We start from the raw sequence: 20539 nt of genomic DNA, 5'->3' as shown, positions 1-20539 counted from the left end.
ATGTGTAGAGGATGCAGGTTCAATTGCTTATCTCGATTGAGTGGAGCGAGAACGACAAGGGGCGGCCAACGGCCCGGGCGCCCGGCATCGGCTGCCGCAGTCACCCCAGTCGCTAGACAGACCACGCAGTCGCCCCGGGCGTATTGCCCACTGTCAGGGGTCGCCCGCTGCTACGATAAGTTCCATCGTAATAACATTTGAACTAAATTTACTTGAACATGCCACGCTCTCATCGACATGGCACGCCCACGTCTCCTTCTCCTTCGCCTCGACCAGCCTCGTTCATGGCACCTTTCGACATGGCAAAGGATGGCGTCCACGGAAGGCTACACCTGAGGAGGTTCGGCAATTGCGGTTGCTCCGAATCGCACAAATCAAACTCTCACAGTTGCGCCATCCGCGCTCATGGAAGCCGGCCGGCACGGTGGCAGACCCAGAGATGCCAGTACGCCAGTACTGATGCCAGCGTTTCCCACGCAACTCTCACCAACAAAGCATCCACAACACCAAGACGCAAGCTCCATTGCATGCGCGCCTGCTGTACTGACCAATGCAGCTGTACATGACAACGTAACGTACCGCCTGCCCCAAAGCCTTTCTGTACTGCGCTTGGGCGCAGCGCAGTTGCCGATCACAGTCCGGTGGCAACCGTGTGTGTCCATCAGCGCTTGCGGGGCCGCCACAGCCGCACAGGGAACGTGCGCCTCTGACTCTGCGCCTGTACCGCACCGCGCGTCATGCCACGTGCCCGCCTGCACTGCCTTCTGGCAACCTCGCTAGCCTCAAAGCTGCTCCGCCGCATCCTGCTCCCACGTTATCTTTCGACCTCACCTTTGATGGGGTCCTGCATCCCGCTGTCCCGCTGCGTCACTTTTCGGTACACACACAAGCGGTGCGCCCCTCGCCACCACGCACCCCACATCCTCCGACCTCCCACCACCAACCACAACAACCACAACAACACCAACCTCCCACTACCGCCCTACACCAGCCCCTGCCGCATCATCCAGCGCGTCAGCGGCGCCAGGTCCACGTCCGCGGCGTCGGAGGGCTGGCTCACAAACACCAGCTTGCGGCTGGGCACCTCGAAGGCGTAGTAGCGGGCCGGCCAGGGCGCCAGCGCGGCGCTGAAGGGCTCGCGCTCAGCAGGGTCCACAAACACAGGGAGCAGAGCCTCGTGTGGGCACGGCGCGTCCTCTCCCCGCTCCTGCTCCTGCTCCTCCTCCTCCTCCTCCTCCTCCTCCTTTTCCTCCTGGTTGTCCTGCCCCAGCTCCGCGGCCGGCCTCTTGCAGCCCTGCTTCTGCCCCTGCTCTGCCTTCCCTGACTTATCCGCCCTCCTCGCCGCCACCTGCGCCTCCTCGCAGCGGCGGCCCGCCGGCGGCTGCGGCCCCGGCAGCAGCCCGAACGCCGCTGCAAACGCTGCCGCGTGCGCCGCCCGCTGCGCGCTGGTGGCGCTCTGGCGCAGACATACCGGTCCGCGGCCGCCGTTGTAGCGGCTGCTGCGGACCGGCCACTCGTCCTCCGCATGCGCCTCAGCAATATATACCAGAGCCACGCTAGCGCTCAGCCGGGCAGCGCCAATCTCGCTGTTGCCACCGCCACCGCCACTGCTGGCGCTAGTGCTGCTGTCGCCGCCCTCGGCCGCTGCGGCCCCCGCCTCGGCGTCGCCCCCGGCACTGCTGCTGTTGCTGCTGCCCCCGGCTGCGCACTTGCGCAGGCCGGCGGCTAGCTCTAGCAGGTGCGGGGCCACGCCGCGGAAGGGCGGTCAGGAGTAGGAGCCGGCCGCCACCAGCAGGTGCGTATCGTGCGGCCGGCACACCGAGATAAGGTCGGCCTGGGGGGAGGAGGGAGGCGAGGGGAGGGGGTGAGGGGACATGGGTGAGGGGAGAGGCATTATAATCCTACTTCCAAAGAACAGGGGGGGGACCAAGGAGCTGGTGGTATTGGTACACGAGGCGGGGTTTCCGAGGCCGGGGCTGGAGACGGGAGCAGGGGGGCAAGGGCCGGCGGGAGCTTTTGGGGCGGCCTGCGCCGCAGCGGGGTTGGGCACCGCCCATACCACACCGGCGTACCCGTGTGCCCGCCACCATGTCCCGTACATCCACACCCGCTCGTCGCGGGCTCCCTTGCTGTCACACGCCAACTTTGTCCCTGTCGCTCCATTCTCCACCCACCCACCTCCTGCAGCACGGGCCCGCCGGCCTCCCCACCAGCACCACCGCCCGACCCGGCCGCCGCCACCAGCCGCAGGAGCGGCATAGGCGGCAGCGTGTCGCCCTGCCGGCAGCTGCCCTGCTTGCTGATACGGGTGGCGCGGTGGTACACACACAGGGGCTGCAGCTCGGGGTGGCGGTAGGGCGCGGCGCGCATGAGCGCCAGGGCGCGTGTGACGTCGTGTGGCGGCACACCCGCGTCCAGCAGCACCTCCCGCTGCACCTCGCTGGCCACGTCCATCCAGCAGCGCAGGCTGGTGTCGGTCTCGGCGGCCTCAAAGCGGGCCTGCACCTCGGGGCTGGCGCGGCTGTGGAGGCGGGTACAGAGGGAGAAGGGCAGGGGGAAAGGCCGTGGGGAAAGGTTGGGAAATGGGTGCGGCATGCGGTGTGCTTTCGGGAGGTTTCTGTTGAGCCTCCAGCAGCGCTTCCAAGGATTTGCAACGTGACCACAATATGGGGCCAGTATGCTGCATCTGGCCCTGAGCGCGAGCCTTAACGCGAGCATTAAGCCTCACCGGCGGTCCTCCTCGCTCAGGACGCCGCGCCAAAAGTCCACATCTTCGTACTTCGCGTTCATTTAACAATACATGCATGTGGGCGATCAACCTGGGGGAAAAATAGACCAAAATTTTGGAAATGGCCCTTGCACTGGCAGCAACTGTCCAAAGCCTAGTCCAAAGCACCCCTACACTGGCAGCATGGCCCAGCAATCCTTGCACTGGCAGCAACACATACATACATTGCCAACAACTATCTGCATACAACTATTGTCATGGCTATACTGACGGTGCGCGCGCTTCGGGTGGACACGGGCGTCCATGCGATGCTGAAGCTGGACCCTGGGAGGGAGCTTCTCAACCGCGTGGAGCTGCTACGGCGAGCACGGGCAGCCCTAAAGGGTGGCGATGACCTTAGCCTGGTGCGTTTGCTGCTCATCCGCTCCGGGGTCCTGGCTCGTGCGAGCGTTACGTACTTGGGCCCATGCTTATCTTCACTGAATGCCATCCCGCGAGCACCAGCAATCACCTTCCCCTGCGCCCGCCCGGCCCTCCCCGCCCCTGCAGGTGAGCGCCACCGGCTTCCTGGAGGCGACGGACGTGGTGGTGTGGCACGACGACCTGGTCCGGCAGCTGGTCAAGATCGAGCACGACCTGCCCACCGCCTACCTGCACCCCAGCGGCAGCGGGCTGCTGTGCTCGCCCCGCTGCCGCCTGCCCGCCGGCATGACGGACTCGCCGCCGTCCGCTCGTCCGGCCACACTCTGGGAAAGGATCTTCTCCGGAAAATATTTTGTTACCGGAAAAGGGCAAAACTTTACCGGAAGCCCGCCTGACCTATCAGAAGCGGTGCTGCTGCAGCTGCAGGCGGAGATGGCGTGTGAGGTGCCTGAGTTTGACTCCCCCACGCTGGTGCTGGCGGCAAAGGACGTGAACCACACGCGGCGGCTGAAGCTGCAGGTCAAGACCCTGACCGGCAAGACCTTCGCGTTGGAGGATCTCCGACCGACGAGCACTGTTGAGATGGTCAAGGCTTGGATTTAGTAAGTTACAGGGGCCGGGCAGGGTTGTTCGTGGCTGGGGAATGAGAGGAAGGCAAGGGAAGAGGCTCGCTTGAACTGATTTTGCTCATGTGCCCGCCTCTGCCTGCCTGCCTGCTTGCCTGCAGCATCAAGGAGGGCCTCCCGCCGGACCAGCAGCGCCTCATCTCCGCCGGCAAGCAGCTGGAGGACGGCCGCACCCTGGCTGACTACAACATACTGGAGGGGTCCACGGTGAGGCTGAGGTAGGGGCGAGGGATCTGAAGCAAACGAGCTCTGTGCAAGTAAGCAGCAGGGCAACACGCCGGCTCCTGAGGGCCTCGTTGCACGTACGTGCGTCTGGGCGGGCCCGCCCCGGACCTGACTAGGCATTTGATGGGCAGGAGCGTCTGCAGGGCGGCGGGGCAGGCCGCAGAGGGGCCGCGTCGTGGCTGGGTGGGCAGGGGCTGGGTGCCTTGTCCCTCTGCCGGGATGCCTGTGTCGTCTTCAAGACGCAGCACCGAGTTCAATGTTTTCGTGTGCACCACCTTGCACAATGTTACATGTAACCACACACAACGTAGCAATGTTGTGCTCACGTGCCTGTGCGGCCCCACAGCTGTCCGTGGTGCTGCGCCTGCGCGGCGGCATGTTCCACGAGAGCAGCGGCCGCGTGGGCTACAAGGCACTGGGCGGACCGCCGCTCCCGGGCCGCAACAACGCACTGTCGCCGCGTCAGGGGCTCAAGCTGCGGGTGCGGCTGTGCGGCGGCAGCGGTGGAGATGCATGCGGGGCCGAGGGCCAGGCAGGCGTGCGGACGCTGCTGCTCGAATGCGGAAAGGAGCCGAGCGTGCAGGTGTGCACATTATTGGTGCGGGTTGGGCAGCTCGCGTGCGCGGGATGGATGTCTGGTCTGGAGGTCCACAAGGTTGAGGTACTCACGCACTTGACAAGTGTTCCCCGGTCACGGGAAAAGGGGCTGAGCCCCTCCACAGTCTGAGGCCGAACAACCTCATCGCCCGGACATAGCCTGACGCAGGCAAAACTGGCTGGTTCAGTAGACTTGGTACCTAGTTTGCACGGTGGTCTTTTGCCTGGTGTAGTCCAGTATGACTTTCCTCTTAATTCTGCGCCTCGGGCCCTTTACCCTTTTTTTATTCACGCACTTGAAAACTACGTACGGCATCCCGCGCTGACGGCACACTACGGGCATGAGAATGCCCGCTGCAACTCATGGGGAATTCTTAGTTGACCGTACCTGACCTCTGGTTGCCCTGTGGTGCTGCCCACACAGGAACTGATGCGCCGCGCCCGCGAGGGGGGTGAGCTGAAGCTGCGGGTGCGGCTGTGCGGCGGCGGGCGCGAGGCAGGCGAGGCAGAGGGCCAGGCGGACGTGCGGGCGTTGCTGCTCAAGCGCGGAAAGACGCTCAGCGTGCAGGTGTGGAGCTGTTGTGAACATTTGGGGTGTTGCAGCTTGCGTGCGCGGGGCAGCTGGCTTATATGGAGGTACAGCAGGGCGAGATGCAAGTGTGTAGACAGAGTATCTCCGTTTGACTGACCTCTGGTTGCCCTGGGGTGCTGCCTACACAGGAGCTGGTGCGCCGCGCTCGCGAGGGGATGAGCTGAAGCAGTGGGAGCAGGAGCAGGAGCAGCGGCGGCTGAAGCAGCAGCGGGAGGAGCTGAAGCAGGAAAAGGGGCAGCAGCGGCAGCAGCGGCAGCAAGAGCAGGAGCAGACGCAAGGGGCGGCGGGCCAGGAACCGGGGCTTGACTCGGCTGCAGAGGTGCGGAAGAGCACACGCCGCCAGCAGCAGGGTCAGCCCGCGGACGCAGGCGGCGCGACGGGCGTAAGTGATGACGGCAAGCGGCACAGCAAGCGGCTGCGCAGGGCGGGCCTAGAGGGCGCAGCCGGGTGGCAGGCGCCACATGCCTCAAAGCCTGGAGGTTATTGCTGCGCGTGGTTTTGGGGCCTTTGGGCACAAAATAAATGGGAAAGAGACACGAGTTGGGATTGCCGTGTACCAACGGTGATAAGCCGTATTGAGCTGTCATGTTGCGACTGTGACGTTGTGTATCAGCGGCTGTGACATACAGTGTTTGCGTGTGTCTCAGGGCCTAGGTGCACTGACCTGCCACGGAGGAGCTTTGTGGCTTTGTGCACGTGAACTGCTGGGAAGTCGGCTTTTTCGAAAGATCCTTGCATGTTAAGGTTAATAAAAGCATATGGTCATTTGGCAGGATAGCAGCCGCAGGATGGCTTTGTTAGGACGCTCTTGTTGGAGATGGCCAGCAGGCAAGGCATGGTGCCAGGCAATGGGCGCCGAGGGTGTGATGGCACGAGTAGGATGTGGTGGAAAGCAGGGCATGGCTGCTCGTTGTAAGGAATCGTATCGAGGTCGTGTCGCTGCCGAAGTAGCCTTGCCCGGACTCTGGGGTCTGAATCTCTGAGATTCGCGGTTGGAATCCCTGGTCCTGCTCACCTCAGCCACGGAGCGAGCCACCTGCTGATGGCCACTGCACGACTGCATCCGACCACCTAGGCTGTCTAGGCAGCCACGCGTCCATAGCACAATGGGGTTATCGCGATGGGGCTTGGGCCCACTGCTGGCGCCGCAAGCAGCATTAGTGTCGGGGGCGGGCGACGAGCTTGTCGGGGCGATGGGGCCATGCGTGGCAATGCTGGAGTGGAGGGCATTCACGCGGCGTTGACTTGGTCAAGTCAGAGAGCAGCCAGTCTGCACAATAATACTACTGTAACGACCATGATAAGTCATACGTAGACACCGCGTGGATGGCAACAGCGCGCATTCTTAGTGTTGAAACACGTGTGAGCCCCTGGTGTCAAGGCCCGATGCCTGGCAACGAGAATCCGCTCAAATAACATCTCGATTGCAGTTATGCGCTCTCGATAAGGATTTCCTCGGCGGTGGGCGCAGAGCGTCGTGTGCAGAACAACTTGTGGCATGAGTATGACAGAGCAAGCTTCACAAGAGCAGGAAGCTCTGGTGAGCGAATTGGGTGAATCAGCGCTCAGCGCTGGGCCTGTCGTTTCGCGCTTTTGCGCATTCTTGGTGTGGACGCAGACGCGCTTTTCGCAGCGCTGGTGCCATGTACACGCTTGAGGTGTCTAAGGACACGCAGCGATACAGTTTCTGGCCTGTGCGCCATCTACGGACTAAGTGGTTCAGCGGCTGCGTGGACATGCCGCACTCGGTCACTCGGACCTGTATGCCCCAACACGACCCGAACCGACTATGCCCTGCCTCCCCCCTAATACAGCTGGAGGATGCCATTGCGCTACTGGACTCCTTGCTGGTGGAAATCGGGGCCACCGGCGGCGAGGGTGAGCCCGAGCAGCAACACCACCGGAGCAATGCCACGGCGGCGCATGGCGACCCGCAGGGCGACACTGCGCTGGCACTGCCGCCCGCGGCAGCCAGTGCCGGCGTCGCCGGCGACCGCCAGTTCGTGAATGCAGCTCCTGCAGCGTGCTCAGCGGTCCGGGCTGGCAGCGGCTACCTGCTGCATCAGCCATACGGGGGCGCCGCACTGTCGTCGTCGCCGTCGGCGGCCCCCGCCCACGTCGGCCTGTCCGCCCTCTCCAGTCCCGCCCACTGCTCGCAGCCACAAGCCCACAACCCACATCAGCCGCATCAGCTGAAGGTCTTGTCGCAGCTGCAGCAGGGGGATGGCCACTCCACGGCCGCAGCGTTGCAGCAGGGGGTGTCACAGCAGCCCCACACGCCGCCCCACCTCGCGGCACCCACGCGGCGCGAGCCCCTCAGCCACGCCCTCACGGAGCCTGCTCCGGGCGCGGCCCCTGACCACCACCACCACCACAATGAGCAGCACCACAACTTGAACCACAGCAACAGCTCGGCAGCGGCGCTGACAAGCGGCACTGGTACTGGTGGTGGTGGAGCCGGTGTTCCGGCCGGCGGGGGAGCAGCTGTTCCCAGTTCGGCTGCGCCTGCAACCGCCGCTCCTTTTGCACCTACAAGCATCACAGCTTCCACCATCGCCAACCGTGGCCCAGTACCCAGCACCGACGCACGCGCCGGCGGCGGCGCACAGAGCAGCACCACAGCCAAGGCGGCGGCACGGCGGAGCGCGGGGGCCGGCTCCCCACCGCCGCCGCCCGCCGCCTCGGCAGCGGTCGCTCGGCGCAGCTCGGGGGCGGCGGCGTACGGCGTGAGTGCGGAAGCTGATGAGAAGCTGGCGAGGGCGATGGAGCGAGCGGCTCAGATGCCTGACCCGGCCAAGGGGAGCCGCCTGGTGAGCGGGAGGCGGTGGGGGTGGGGACCGAGCTGGGGGCAGGAGGACAGCGTGTACGCGAGCATGTCATTCAGGGGCAGCGGGCATGCCGATGCAAAGCAAATATCCTTCATCGGGGCTTGCTACCTCTGTCCATGTGGCGTGCATGTGAAGGCACGAACCGCGTGTGTGTGCGTGTTTGGAGAGGGCGGCCAGGGCTGGGCAAGGGCGATGGGACCCGGGCGTGCCAGGTGGCCCTTACGGCTCCGTGGCGGCAGCCAGCTGATGACGTGGCGGAGGCGCCCCAGGGCCGGCTGCAGCGGCCCCTGCCGGCTGCCCCTGACCGTGTCTGTGCCTCTGGCCCTGAACCTCCTGCTCCCTGCTGCTCCCTCCCTACAGCTGGATGTGGCCGACGGCGGCGGCGGCGGCAGCGGCCGGCGGGTCAGCGCGCTGCTCATGAACGGCGGCGGCGGCGGCCGCGGGCTGACGGATGGCGGCGGTGGCGGTGGCGGCGGTGCGGCGGCGTTCAACACGGCGCTGCTGAACGACCTGGTGGATGAGTCGCTGGCCAACAGGCCGGGCGAGGGCGCGGGCGAGAGCGGGGACAGCTCGGTGGGTGCGGCCGGGGGTTACATTCATGGACAGCTAAGATCATGGTGGTGGGGGGGGGGCTGGGGGGGGGGCTGGGTGTGCGGCTGTGTTTGGCTGGTTCGAGGATTTGGGGCATCACATGCCACGGCACGAAAGTCGGCAGCGCTCTGGGCGCACTTGGTGTTTCGGCTGGCTGTAGCATGCAGCTTGCGAGCGTAGCCTGTGCCAAGGGCGAACCCCACGCAGCACCTCACCAGGCGGGTTGTTCCCTTCCTCTTGCCCCCTCCTGTGTGCGCAGCCCGCGCGCAGCGCCCCCAGCGGCGTCCTGCGCGGCCAGGGTCCGGGGGCCCTGCGGCGCGGAGACACACGTGCGGGCAGCCTGCTGGGCAGCGGCGGCAGTGGAGGCGGAGGCGGCCTGCTGGCGCCAGGCGGCGCGGGCGGCCTTGTGGGCGCCGGCGGGCTGGGCACAGAGCAGGGGCTCAAGCTGTGGTGAGTGGGGGGGGGGCCAGCGCTGGTGCTCGATGTGGCCGGGCGCGGGCGCGGCTTGTGGCGGAGTACCGTACTAGGGATGGGATGGGGCGTGGCGGGTTTGTGGCCGACGTGGTGGCATGCAGCCGAGGGGATGGCGGGGTGGGCTGTGCGCCCCAGGGGCCCCAGGGGCCCACGGGCAGGCGGCGCACGGGTGTGTCCGCTATCGCCCCACATCACTGACAGCGGTGGCATGGCGCCCTCCGGTGAGGGCAGGCGTGTCACCCGGAGGCCCACACGGATCTCCAAACGCGCCCACCACCCTGACCACCGCCCGCCCCCACGCACCGTGTCGCATGCACGGCGGCTGCGCTCCCCACCAGGGCCGGCAACAAGTCGCGGGTGGAGAAGGCGCGGCTGGCGGTGCGGCTGCTGGCCGCCACGGGGCTCAGCCGCAGCGGCGCGGGAGGCGGCGGCGGTGGCGGCGGCGGCGGCCACCACACGACGGCGCGGGACGCGGCCATTGACCCCTTCGCGGTGGTCAGCTGTGAGGAAGTGACGCACACCAGCAAGGCGCTCGTGCGGGTGAGCGGGGTAGGGAGAGCGAGAGAGGGAGGGAGAGAGGCGGCCTCAGCGAGGTCGGGCTGGGGACTGTGGGGAGGGGCTTGATGAGAGGTGCAGGGTGTGGGCTCGGCGGGGGCACATCAGGTGGTGGCGGTGGTGATGGTGGTGGTGGTGGTGGTGGTGGTGGTGGGAGCTCGCGGGATTTTGCCCTCTGCTCGTGGGTTTGTGGTTTTGCTGGTTTGGCCCTGTCCGGGTGGCTCCATGCCGTGTGCCCTCCACAGCACAATGCCTCTTCCCAGAGCCATCCTGCCCACCTGCCCACTTGCCCACGATTGCCCCCCCACACACAGACGCAGGATCCGTTCTGGGACGAGTTCTTTGTGTTTGACGTGGCGCAGCCGGCCTTTGCCGTGCTCAAGATCAAGGTGTACGACCACAGGCACTGCTGGAGGCCAGGTGGGTGCGCCGCTACTCCTCTAGAAGTGCAAGTGGGCCCGCCCCTCCTTACGACACTCCCTCTGGCCCCCGCCTCCACCCATCCTCCGACTCTTCCCTCCCTCCCATCCCTCGCGGCGCCGCCCCTACTTGCAGCTTTCGTAGGCCAGGTGCGCATCCCCGTCCACTCCATCGCCGAGTTCCCCGCCCGGTTCGCGCCGCCGTCCTGGCACACGCTGCGCTCGCGCGCCGGCCGCGGCATCCGCGGTCAGGTGCAGATGCAGCTGTTCTACACCGCGGTGAGCGGCGGGGGCTGTGGGCGGCGGGCGGGGCAGTGGGCGGCGGGGGCAGTGGGCGGCGGGGGCTGTGGGCGGCGGGGGCTGTGGGCGGCAGGGCAGTGGGCGGCGGGCTGGGCGGCTGGGCGAAGGCCGAGCAGCTGCATGAGGTGTAGAGCGGGTGCTGTGCACACGTGGGCGTGCCCAGCTAGCGCACCGGCAACGCGCCATTGGAACCGCTGCGCAATGCGCACTGGGTGCGTACAAGCAGTACGGCACACGCACTCCGCCTCGTGCCCGCCCCGCAGGAGTGGGTGCACCGGCCGCTGCGTGTGTTCGCGGGCACCTGGAACGTGGGCAACGCACAGCCGGCCGCGGACCTGTCGCCCTGGCTGCAGGTAGGGTGGGGGCAGCGCACTGACACCCGCACGGAGGGCGAGACAGGGCAACGGGGATGACGCGCCGCCGGCACAAACGTGCACTTTCTTCAGATCAAGTCCGCCCGCTGTGCCTTCTGCTACCGTATGCACACACACACACACACACACACACACACGCCGTGTGTTTGTGTGTGTCCGTTTGTTTTTGTTTAGCACACACACGCCATCCACTCCAACAGGGCGTGTCCAGCCTGCAGCACGACCTGGTCGCCATAGGCGTGCAGGAGTGCGCCTACAAGCTGGGCGGCGGCGCGGGGGCAGGCGGCGGGCAGGCGGCGGAGGAGGGCGAGGAGGAGGACGACGATGACGGTGTCATCCTGACACTGGCGGAGCGCGAGGGCGGCGGCATCATGTCGGACGAGGTGCGCGGCAGAAGGAGCGATGCTGCGTGTGCGACTGTGCATGCCAGCTCAGGGGCTTGTGGGGACCGGTCTCGCCCGCCGGCGTTAGGCAGCCTGCAATATTGTGCGCAACAGAGAGAGGACGCATCAAAACAAACATAACTCAGGTGGCTGTCGCCTTTACAAACCACAGATGCGCGAGGAGGAGCTGCTGCTGGCGAGGCAGCTGGGCATACCGGCGGGGGCGGCGGCGGCGGCGGCGGCGGCGGCGGCCGGGACCGCCGTCGGCAGCGGCGGCCCGCCAGGCGAGTGGTCTGGTCCAGAAGACAGCGACACCCAGTCGGCGGCGGCGGCGGCGGGGCCGTCATGGCGGGGTGGCAGCGGCCCGCAGGTGGGTGCGGGCGCCTGCAGTGGCCGTGGGTAGAATGTGTTTCGTTGTAGGGATAGGGGGGCGCTGTGCCTCTACGGAACGTTCCCCTGACGATCGTGAGTGTCTCGAGAGTCCCGCACGTCCTGCGTGTCCTGGCTTCGGCCCTTGGCTCTGCCCTTCATCCGGATCCTCCCTCCCCCCCCGCGCCCAACAGGTCGGTGCCGAGCCCAGCGCCGGCAGCATCAGCCGCCGCGGGCCCGCGCCACGCGTGCCCCCCGTGGCCGGCGCCGCCGCAACCCCCTCCGGCCCGCAGGTCCGGCTGCGCGCCGGCCGCGGCGGCATGTACTTGGGTGTGACTGTGCCGGCGGGTGTCGGGGAGGAGGAAGGCGGCCGTGGCGGTGACGAGGGCACGCCGCTCAGTCCGTTGAGCCCGCTGAGCCCTCTCAGCCCCGGCTCAGGCGAGGTGTCGCGTGAGGCATCAGTCACCGCCACCTCGCCGGCCGCAGCAGGGGGTGCATTCGGCCGACAGGCGGCGGCGGCGCGGGCCCTGTTGGGAGCGGCGGGTGCCGGCGGCGGTGGCGGCGGCGGCGGCCGGTCGCATGCGCACAGCAGTGCGATGATGCCGGCGTCCGCCGCGGCGGCAATCCTGGGCAGACCCGGCCATGGTGCGGTGTTTGTGTGTGTGTGTGTGTGTGTGTGTGTGTGTGTGTGTTCGTGTGTGTGTGTGTGTGTGTGTAAGAGCACAAGGAAAACAAAGCTGTGTGTGTATGTGTGTCGGCAATTGGTGTCCGTTTGGGTGCGCGGCACCGCCCGATAAGCCAAATCCGTGGTCTTCACCCTGCCCTGCCCTGCCCTGCCCTGCCCTGCCCTGCCGCGCGCAGACACGCCAGCCGGCGTGGGGCTCCTGCACTCACCCCTGCGCGGCCGGCACCCGCCCCCACCTGACACCGCCGGCCGCATGCGCCGCAGCAGCAACCTGGACTGCTCCGCCTACGCCGCCGCCTCAGCTGCCACCACACCCCGCAGCCCTGCGCCCTCGTGGGCCCCTGCCTGGGCCGCGGACGCGTCGTTTACAACGGTTGGCGGCGGCGGAGCCGCCACCGCCGCTGCCGCCGCGGCGGCGGTGGCGCAGGCATCCTGGACTGCGGGCAGCACCGGCGGCGGCGGCGGCGCATATGGGCCGCAGGTGTCTGGCGTCAGCATGTCGGTCCACAACGCCTATGCCACCTTTGGAAGTGTGGCAGGAGCAGCAGCAGCAGGAGGAGGAGGAGGCGGCGGGGCAGGAGGCGGCGGCGGCGGGCAGGCGGTCAAGTCACGGGGCGGGGGCGTGTTGAGCGACGTGACTGCCAAGGTCGGGGTGGTAGGCGGCGGCGAGTTCAGGGAGGTGTGGGAGGAGCGAATCAAGGTAAGCAGGTTGTGCGTGACGGGGATTTCCAACACAATTTTTGCTGGTCCGTAATGCATCTTCCCGTGCTACTTCCTGCCGCCCTCACCTTACCCTACACTCGCATCCCCACCCCAGTCACTACAATGCTGCCCAGCCGTTCATCGCCGCCGACATGCCTGGACCCCCGCTGCCCCGCAAAACCACCACTCCACCCCCCTGCAGGAGGCGGTGGGCCCAGGCTACTTCAAGGTGGCGGGCGTGCACATGGGGCAGATCCGGCTGCTGCTGTTCGCGCGCAATGACATCTACGCCGCAGTTAGCGACGTGCGCACCGGCAAGCAAGCCACAGGCGTGGCGGGCGTGGCCACCAACAAGGTGGGCGTGCGTGCGTGTGTGTATACGTGTGTGTATACGTGTGTTAAAAACAACAACAAAACGAAGCCCCCAACGTGTGTGTGTGTGTGTCCACTGCTTCATGCGCACATGGCCGTGCCCGTCCGCACCTCACCTCACCTCACTGGGCCGCCTGACAGCCCACCCGCCCGCCCCCACCCGCCGCTCCTGCTGCCCGCCCATTCCTCCCCCAGGGCGGCGTGGGCGTGTCGCTGCGTGTGTGGGACACCACCCTGGCCTTCATCAACAGCCACCTGGCGGCACACCAGGACAAGACGCGGTGAGGCGGAGGTGGTGGTGGTGATGGTGGTGGCGGTGGGGGTGCGGGTGGGGGTGCGGGTGGTGGTGGTGGTGGTGGTGGTGGTGGTGGTGGTGGTGGTGGTGGTGGTGGTGGTGGTGGTGGTGGTGATGGTGATGGTGATGGTGTGGGATGTGGTGGGGGTGCTAGTGGTGATTGTGTGGGCTGGGGGTCTGCCTCTACCTGCTGTTGGTGCCCCGCCTCTTGATCTCGGCTCAGTTGGGTTTCGTTCTCGTCACCCACGTAATCCCCGTAACCCACATACACACGGCCCGCTCACAGCGCCCGCAACGCGCACTACCGCGACATCGTGCGCGGCCTCAAGCCGCTGGCCTCGGACCCGGGCGGCGTCATGGACGCACTCACGGCGCCGCACCACGTGGTCTGGATGGGCGACCTCAACTACAGGTAACGGCGGGGGGAGGCGCAGCCGTTCATGGCGAACGGAGTGATGGGGAGGACTTGGGGGGCCGTGGGGGCAGGGCCGGGTAGAGGAGGTGGCAGGTGGCTGGTGGCCTTGTGAGTGCGGGTGGACACACGACCACAGCTGCCCGACCCCGGTTGGTCATCTGTACGCGCGCCCCTACGCTGCTGTCTACTTCGCTGCACGTCGCTGTACCATCTTTGCAACCCTCCACCCTCGGTCGCCTTCACATGATACTGTCACTCACCATTAGCACCGCCCCAAACTCCAACCACCACAACCACAACCACAACCACCACCACAACCACCACAACCACAACCACAACCACCACCACCACAACAACCACCACAACCACCTACCCGCAGGCTGGACTGGGGCGCGCAGGCGCACACGCCCACTGAGAGCCCTGCGCCGGGCGACTTTGCGGACCTGGTGCGGGAGGTGCGGCGCGGCGGCTTTGGGCGGCTAGTGGAGGTGAGGCGGAGGAGGAGGCGGAGGAGGAGGGGGGGAGTGGGGGCAGGGAGAGGAAGCGAGGAGGAGGAGGCGGAGCATGGGTGCTGCTCCTATTGTTCATGGCTTCCAGTAGGAAACGGATAAGAGGACAACGCAGGGTGCGGAGACATGTGATGGCAGTCGGGTTGTTGGGGGTGACGACTTCCTGTCTTCTCACCCGCACCCGCAACGCCCTGCTAGGTATGGCCGACACCCCTGACGCACGCACGCGCGCAACCGCATTCTCATCTCCTCCGCCTGGCGATGCCTCCAAGCCTTTTCCCCCACCCTGCCTCCCCACCCTGCCTGCTCCCTCCCCTGTTCCTCAGGCGGACCAGCTGCGCAAGGAGGTGGGCGCCAAACGCGCCTTCCTGGGCTTCACCGAGGGACCCATAGCCTTCGAGCCCTCCTTCAAGGTGAGGGGGCTGGGGGGGGGGCCGCAGGGGCTGTGGGGAGGCTGCGGGGCCGCAGATGCGTAGCGCCTTCCAGCCCGTGTCGGGGCGGGGCTTTGCTAGCTTGATACTCCGACCCTATCTTTGCGCGCGGGTATGCAGCCCCAGCTGTTCAGGCAGTCCCGCACCTGTGTGCCCCCCCCCCCACCCCACCCTGCTGCGTGCCTGCAGGTGCGGCGGCGGCGCGGTCACGACTACAACCCGCAGCGCTCGCCCGCCTACTGCGACCGCGTGCTGTACAGGTGGGGGCGGGGCAGTGGGGCCGTGAGGCGGAGGGGCGGAGGGGCGTGTGGAGGTGGCAGCCTGCATTTGAAGAGGCTGGGACAGGGGCTGGCGTTGGGCTGGGGCAGGTGCTGGGGCTGGCATAGTGCCCGCGCTGTCCCCCACTGCCTCCCACCCAACCACCTTCCGCGCCTCACCACGCCCCACCCCTTCCCACCCCACCGCACCCACCCCACCCCACCCCACCCACATCCACACCCATCCCCACAGGTCCAACCTGCCGCTGAAGCAGATCCGCTGCGTGTCCTACTTCTCGCCCGCCGACGTGGCCAGCTCCGACCACAAGCCCGTGGCCGCCGAGCTGCTGGTGCCCACCGTGTGGCGGACCACCGTGGACGACAGCAGCGACCCCGCACACCACAGCCACCACCACCACCACCACCACCAGCACAACACGGCCCAGACGCAGGAGGAGGCCTGGAACCCGCACGGCCCAGGCGGAGGCGGGCAAGGCCAGGGGCAGGGGCAGGGGCAGGGGCAGGGGGTGGGGGTGGGGGTGGGTGGCCATCTGGCGGGGCTGCTGCCGGGGCTGCACCACTTTGGAGGGGGAGGAGGGGTCGGCACTGCGGCGGCAGCGGCAGATGCAGACGGTGATGGCGGCGGCGGCGTCCGGCTGCGACTGGTGTTCCGGCATCTGCGCGCGCGCGGCCTGTTCATGCTGCGAAGCCGGCGGCGCTCGGCCGGGGCGGCGGGGACGCCGCCGTCGGCCGACGAGTTCCCAAACCCACAGGTGCGTGTGTGGCTTGTCCGGGCATGGGGCTTGTGGCTTTGTGTGCGGTGTGTGTGGTGTTGGGAGCTTGTGGGGGCATATGTGGGCGTGGGGACTGCGTGCCCGGGCTGCGGGCTGCATTGGTATGGACCTCATGCACACGTGTGATATGTCTGGTGCTGAAGGATTGTGCGGATGGGATGTCTCTCAACATGCATCAACACTCCCGCCCCGTGCAGCTGCTGCTTACGGCGCCCTGCATCTACGCCGGCGCCACGGTGCGGTCACGGGTGGCGTTGCGCACACGAGCCCCCATCTTTGCCGACGACCCGGCGGCGGCGCACGAGTGCGGCGACGGCGATGGCGGCGGCGGCGCCGCCGATCCTGTTGAGCGCTCCAGACGAGGGGCCGGTGGTGGGCAGCTGCAGCTGCAGCTGCAGCCGCAGTTTAGCATAAAGGCCTCGGCCACATCCCGGTCCCTCTCCTCGGCTCTGACAGGGCTGGGAGGTGGGGCCGGCGGTGCGGGTGCAGGGGGCGGCGAGGGCGTCGCCGCTGCGGCGGCGATGCATGACGGCGGCGGCGGGCGGGGCGTGGGGCCGCTGGTGGTGGATCTTAAGAGCGCCGCCGTCACGGAGATGGCGCATTTCCGACTGTGGGTCCGTGTGGTGGACCAGCGGGGCACGGCTGCAGCAGCGGCAGCTGCGGCGGTGGCAGCAGGCGGGAGCGGGGCAGGCGGGAGCGCAGGAGCCAGCGGTGGCGCTGGTGGTGGTGGCGGCGGCGGCGGCTTCGCTAGTCGGGTGAAGAAGAAGTTCCGGGGCGGTGGCGGCAAGGGCAAGACACAGTCGGGCGGCGCCGCCACGGGGCCGGGCGGTGGCGGCGGTGGAGGCGCGGCGGGGAGCGCCAGTGTGCTTGCGCGTGGCGTGCTGCCGCTGGCGGATGCAGTGACATCGCTGCTGCAGGTGTGGCCATGGGCTAACAAGCTGTTGTTGTGCGAGGGCGGGTGTGGGTCTGGCGGTTTGGGTCAGGGGCTGGGCTTCGGACGGCCCAGTGCCGTCCTGCTGGCCCTACCGCTCTATCTACCCTCTGCCCCCTTCCCTGCATGAGCAATGTGTGGTGGGCCCGCTCATGTGCGCTGCTTCGCTCACTCGCCCCTCCTCCCCACACCCCTTGCCACGCGCCCCAGGACGCGGCCGCCTGGGCTCCCTTCCAGGTGCAGCTGGAGCTGCACGGCCTGCCCGCCGGCACCCTGGAGGGCCACATGCGCATCGAGGTAAGCAGATAGACGCAGTGGCGGCAGCAGCGGCGGCAGACCCGCACCCACATGCCTCATGCCTCGCCGTGTCGGGCATCCTGCACTGTCACGCCTTCTGCCTTCACTACTTGAATTGCGCCGTTGCCTATCCTTTTCCAATGCGCACACCCCCACACCGGATCCCCTACAAAGGTGGTGGACCGCGGCAGGGCTCCGGACAAGCAGGCGGCCGACAGGGCTCCACACGGAGCCGGCGACAACAGCAGCGCGGCAGCGGCGGTCGCAGGGGCGGCGGGTGGCAAGGCACTGAGGCGCAGCGCGATGGGGATCGCGGGCACAGACGCGGGCGGCGGGGCTGCTCCTGTGGCGGCAACAGGGGCTCCAGAGCACGGTGACTCCGCGGCGGCGGCAGGAGCCGCGGCAGCGCCAGCTCCACCGCAGCCGCACCAGCAGGCGGCAGCTGCCACCGGCGGGTTGCGGGGCCCGGCGGGGCCGTCTCGTCTGGGCCCGGCGCCCTCAGGGCAGCCGCTCCAGCAGCGGGGTGCTGGCGCCTCAGCCAGGACACCACCGGGGCGAGACAGCCATGGCAACAGCAACGCCGTCAGCGCGGGCCTGTTTGCACGACTGCGGGCCAGCTTGCGGCTGTTGCAGGGATGAAGTGGCTGCTGCTGGAGCTGCTGTCAACGCACAGCAGCCCGCTGGCTCGGGATGTTGCGACGGATGCTGCACCCTAAGTACCATGTGTACCGCTGCGGAAGGCGGACCTTCCTGTGCACGGAGGAAAGCCGACGGTGCTTACTCCAAACCTTCAGCTTGCGACTTTCACATTGTACACTTGTCATGCAACTTGTATTCCTCGCATATGGTAGTACACCCGACCGTTTGCGTTTGGAACCTTGTGACCTTTGCGTGCACCAGCATGCTGCACAATGAGCAGTTGAAGATCTATCTTGTATATTCAGAAGCTTTCGGATGTGCTAATCCGCTGCAGCCCTTAGTCATTCATGTGACCGTTTGCTGCTAATACCGTGCATACACCGTCAACACCTTGTGGCCGTCCTACTTCAGACACCTAAACATTGATTGAATTGATAAAAGGTATGGCTGTGCGTGAGGTGCTAGTTGCCAAGTGGGCATGTACTCCTGCACGCAATGGAGAAGGTAGCTTAGTTGGTTGTTGAGCCGGCGCTGGCACACACAGGCCTGCCTGCGCCTGGCGGCCTCTTTGCTTTGCGCCTGTTGTGTGGCGCCGCATGTCAGGGCTTGCATCTTTCGGGAGCGGCAAGAATTCCCCCCAGGTAGGCTCTTGGGCAAAGAAAGATCGGGCATTTCCCAGGGTGCGTGCACTCTCTCCGCGTGGGGCTGCATATTATGACATTGTTCCATAACATGATGCTTGCGGGGCACGCCCCATAGACAGACCGCGGGGCGGCCCACGGCCCGCTAGCTAGTGCCCGCTCGCCTGCTGGACACGGCTGCTGTTGTCAGCGGAGAGGAGGCGGGTCAGCGAAACTATTGGTCACATGTGCAGGGGGGTCGTTTTGACTGGGAAAGGCCCCATATTCACAGAAGAAAGAGCTTGACGAGAGGACTCCAAATCCACTTTCAGAGTTTCAATCAGGGTAGTATTTGCAAAGTTATGGAATGCGGATTTTACAGAGGGGGACAGTCCCAGCACCCGAAGACGCCGAGCCATCACATGCTATATCAGGGCCCAACTTGACTCCACCAACCCCGACTTTGCTGCAAACCCTCCCGCGGACAAAGTCTGTGTGACTCCGCGCACAGTGAGTCCTAGCCAAGCCTCAACCCGCCAGAGCCCCACCGCTGTGCCTCAACGCCACTAGCCTAGGCACCGGAGTGCCGGGAATGGCCCAGGCCGCAGCACACACGCACAGCGCACGCACTAACCAGGGCACAAGTGTCCAGCAGGCACTAGAACGGTCGCCCACACGTGCGTCCTGCCCACACACAAAGCCACCAACCACCCACAAACTCTCACGGCGAGGTAGGCGGGGAATTAGCGTCATATGGCAAGCGCAATACCATGCCTTCATCAACAGCCCGAGAGATGAAAGGATGCGCAGACGGCACAGTGTCCCAGCCCTTCGGCCTGATACCCAAAGTCACAAACGTCTGGAGACGACCCCAGAAGTCAGCTACGACGGCAAGTCCAATGCTCAGCACCCGGGCCGACGGCAGCTTCGCTCGTGCCGCCAGCCCGACCATAACCATACGCTGCCGACCAAAGTCCAGGGCAGACATAGCAGCGAGAAACACCACATCCCACACGGGGTGGCGCAAGGCCCGCAGGCGGGCGCACTAACCACAACTCCTCACGAGAGAAGGCACCTAGAGCATCCTCTGGCATGAAACCCATAGCCATTCCCATGTGTTCCCGCAGGGACAGCGCCACAGTTCAGTCCCAAAAACAGTGACGCCGGTCCCCATCCTGCATGTCAACCCCACACGCCCAACACGGGTCAGCAGCAACGCCTCGCGCGCGCATGCCGTAAAAACGCCCAGCAAGCGTTGGCGGCCACCCGCCACAGTGCTTCCTTATGACTTATGGTGATTCTCCCATTTCAGCGACCACAAGCGGGCCAAGGTGCACACGAAGGCCCCTGCCGCCTGGGCAGCCAAGTTATGGGCCCTCAAAGTTCAGGGTCGGTCGTCGGGGTCGTGTAAAAGGGGGATCCATTCTCAAAAGTTGGGGCGGGGGTCCCCACGGTTTCGTCACGCGGATGTGGGTGGGACTGCCAGATTTCGTCTCCGTACCCAAAATGCCCCTCTAAACGCTCCGCACAACAACATAATCACAAGCAAACATTAACATGCACATGCTAAAGCATTTGCAGAACGTTTGGCCTCTGGAAAGCGGCCGCATGTCCGTCCACATTGGCATCGTAGTAGCGTAGAGCTCCATTCGAGCGCCTCATATTGATGCCACGGATATATGCAAACTGATGCTAAATTGTAGCGGCCAAGACACGATGTGGGTCATGACGACAAGGCTGTTGATGCTGGCGACGACGTGACACGTGATCCCGGGATGCTTGACATGATTTTGGGAGAAAGCCGACCAATCTCTTCCGGCACACGATCCCGAACATCATATGGACAGCGTAATTGTAAGTTTAAGCGCACCCCCCGGTAGTCTGACAGAAGGGTCGGTGGTCGGCCATGGACACATGGACATGTGTGGCACCGCTGCCAGTCAAGTGTGCCTCCAGATGAACTGGAGGTATACAACTGTAGAGCTCGCCGAGAGCAGTCGATTGACACCGACCTGGCTACAAACTAATGGGGTTTGAGGGCGGTTTTAGGGGAGGTAAACGGTGGGGAGGGTCGTCGGTCCGGGGGGGTCGGCGGGAGATTTTGGGAC

The 20539-nt window shown here is 66.1% G+C and overlaps 3 protein-coding genes across 3 annotated transcripts; 2 read left to right on the top strand and 1 right to left on the bottom strand.

Moving 5' to 3' along the window:
- Nucleotides 1-28: 28 nt before the first annotated feature.
- CHLRE_13g563650v5 (uncharacterized protein) lies at nucleotides 29-2890 on the bottom strand. Its single transcript, XM_043069218.1, has 4 exons — nucleotides 2729-2890; nucleotides 2179-2521; nucleotides 1780-1834; nucleotides 29-1701 (listed from the first exon to the last, which is right to left on the bottom strand). Exons 1-4 carry the CDS (start codon nucleotides 2788-2790, stop codon nucleotides 983-985), a joined length of 1179 nt encoding a protein of 392 aa, XP_042917193.1. The 5' UTR covers nucleotides 2791-2890; the 3' UTR covers nucleotides 29-982.
- A 100-nt stretch (nucleotides 2891-2990) lies between these two features.
- Nucleotides 2991-6119, top strand: CHLRE_13g563600v5 (uncharacterized protein). The gene is made up of 6 exons (XM_043069217.1): nucleotides 2991-3132; nucleotides 3278-3753; nucleotides 3879-3984; nucleotides 4349-4585; nucleotides 5024-5167; nucleotides 5320-6119. Exons 1-6 carry the CDS (start codon nucleotides 3037-3039, stop codon nucleotides 5353-5355), a joined length of 1095 nt encoding a protein of 364 aa, XP_042917192.1. The 5' UTR covers nucleotides 2991-3036; the 3' UTR covers nucleotides 5356-6119.
- A 371-nt stretch (nucleotides 6120-6490) lies between these two features.
- Nucleotides 6491-18956, top strand: CHLRE_13g563550v5 (uncharacterized protein). Its single transcript, XM_043069216.1, has 22 exons — nucleotides 6491-6731; nucleotides 7006-8001; nucleotides 8380-8592; nucleotides 8870-9060; nucleotides 9423-9624; nucleotides 9954-10059; nucleotides 10195-10337; nucleotides 10622-10711; nucleotides 10933-11115; nucleotides 11288-11485; nucleotides 11679-12129; nucleotides 12346-12869; nucleotides 13074-13226; nucleotides 13439-13524; nucleotides 13825-13950; nucleotides 14333-14441; nucleotides 14789-14875; nucleotides 15083-15153; nucleotides 15404-15923; nucleotides 16142-16861; nucleotides 17086-17172; nucleotides 17347-18956. The coding sequence occupies exons 1-22, from the start codon at nucleotides 6696-6698 to the stop codon at nucleotides 17809-17811; spliced, it is 5757 nt and encodes a 1918-aa protein (XP_042917191.1). The 5' UTR covers nucleotides 6491-6695; the 3' UTR covers nucleotides 17812-18956.
- The last annotated feature ends 1583 nt before the right edge of the window (nucleotides 18957-20539 follow it).

Source organism: Chlamydomonas reinhardtii, chromosome 13 (genome assembly GCF_000002595.2).
Source record: "Chlamydomonas reinhardtii strain CC-503 cw92 mt+ chromosome 13, whole genome shotgun sequence".
Taxonomy (NCBI): domain Eukaryota; kingdom Viridiplantae; phylum Chlorophyta; class Chlorophyceae; order Chlamydomonadales; family Chlamydomonadaceae; genus Chlamydomonas; species Chlamydomonas reinhardtii.
This window is presented reverse-complemented; position numbering and strand designations above follow the sequence as displayed.

Bases quoted from the DNA above. Each gene is read 5' to 3' on its own strand.
- CHLRE_13g563650v5 (XM_043069218.1), bottom strand. From the start codon at position 2,790: ATGAACGCGAAGTACGAAGATGTGGACTTTTGGCGCGGCGTCCTGAGC. The intron at 2,522-2,728 runs GTGAGGCTTAAT...CCGCCTCCACAG, and splicing joins CTGAGCGAGGAGGACCGCCG to CCGCGCCAGCCCCGAGGTGC. The intron at 1,835-2,178 runs GTGGGTGGGTGG...TCCTCCCCCCAG, and splicing joins GCGGGCCCGTGCTGCAGGAG to GCCGACCTTATCTCGGTGTG.
- CHLRE_13g563600v5 (XM_043069217.1), top strand. From the start codon at position 3,037: ATGCTGAAGCTGGACCCTGGGAGGGAGCTTCTCAACCGCGTGGAGCTG. The intron at 3,133-3,277 runs GTGCGTTTGCTG...CCGCCCCTGCAG, and splicing joins GTGGCGATGACCTTAGCCTG to GTGAGCGCCACCGGCTTCCT. The intron at 5,168-5,319 runs GTGTGGAGCTGT...CTGCCTACACAG, and splicing joins GAAAGACGCTCAGCGTGCAG to GAGCTGGTGCGCCGCGCTCG.
- CHLRE_13g563550v5 (XM_043069216.1), top strand. From the start codon at position 6,696: ATGACAGAGCAAGCTTCACAAGAGCAGGAAGCTCTG. The intron at 6,732-7,005 runs GTGAGCGAATTG...CCCCTAATACAG, and splicing joins CACAAGAGCAGGAAGCTCTG to CTGGAGGATGCCATTGCGCT. The intron at 15,924-16,141 runs GTGCGTGTGTGG...CGCCCCGTGCAG, and splicing joins ACGAGTTCCCAAACCCACAG to CTGCTGCTTACGGCGCCCTG.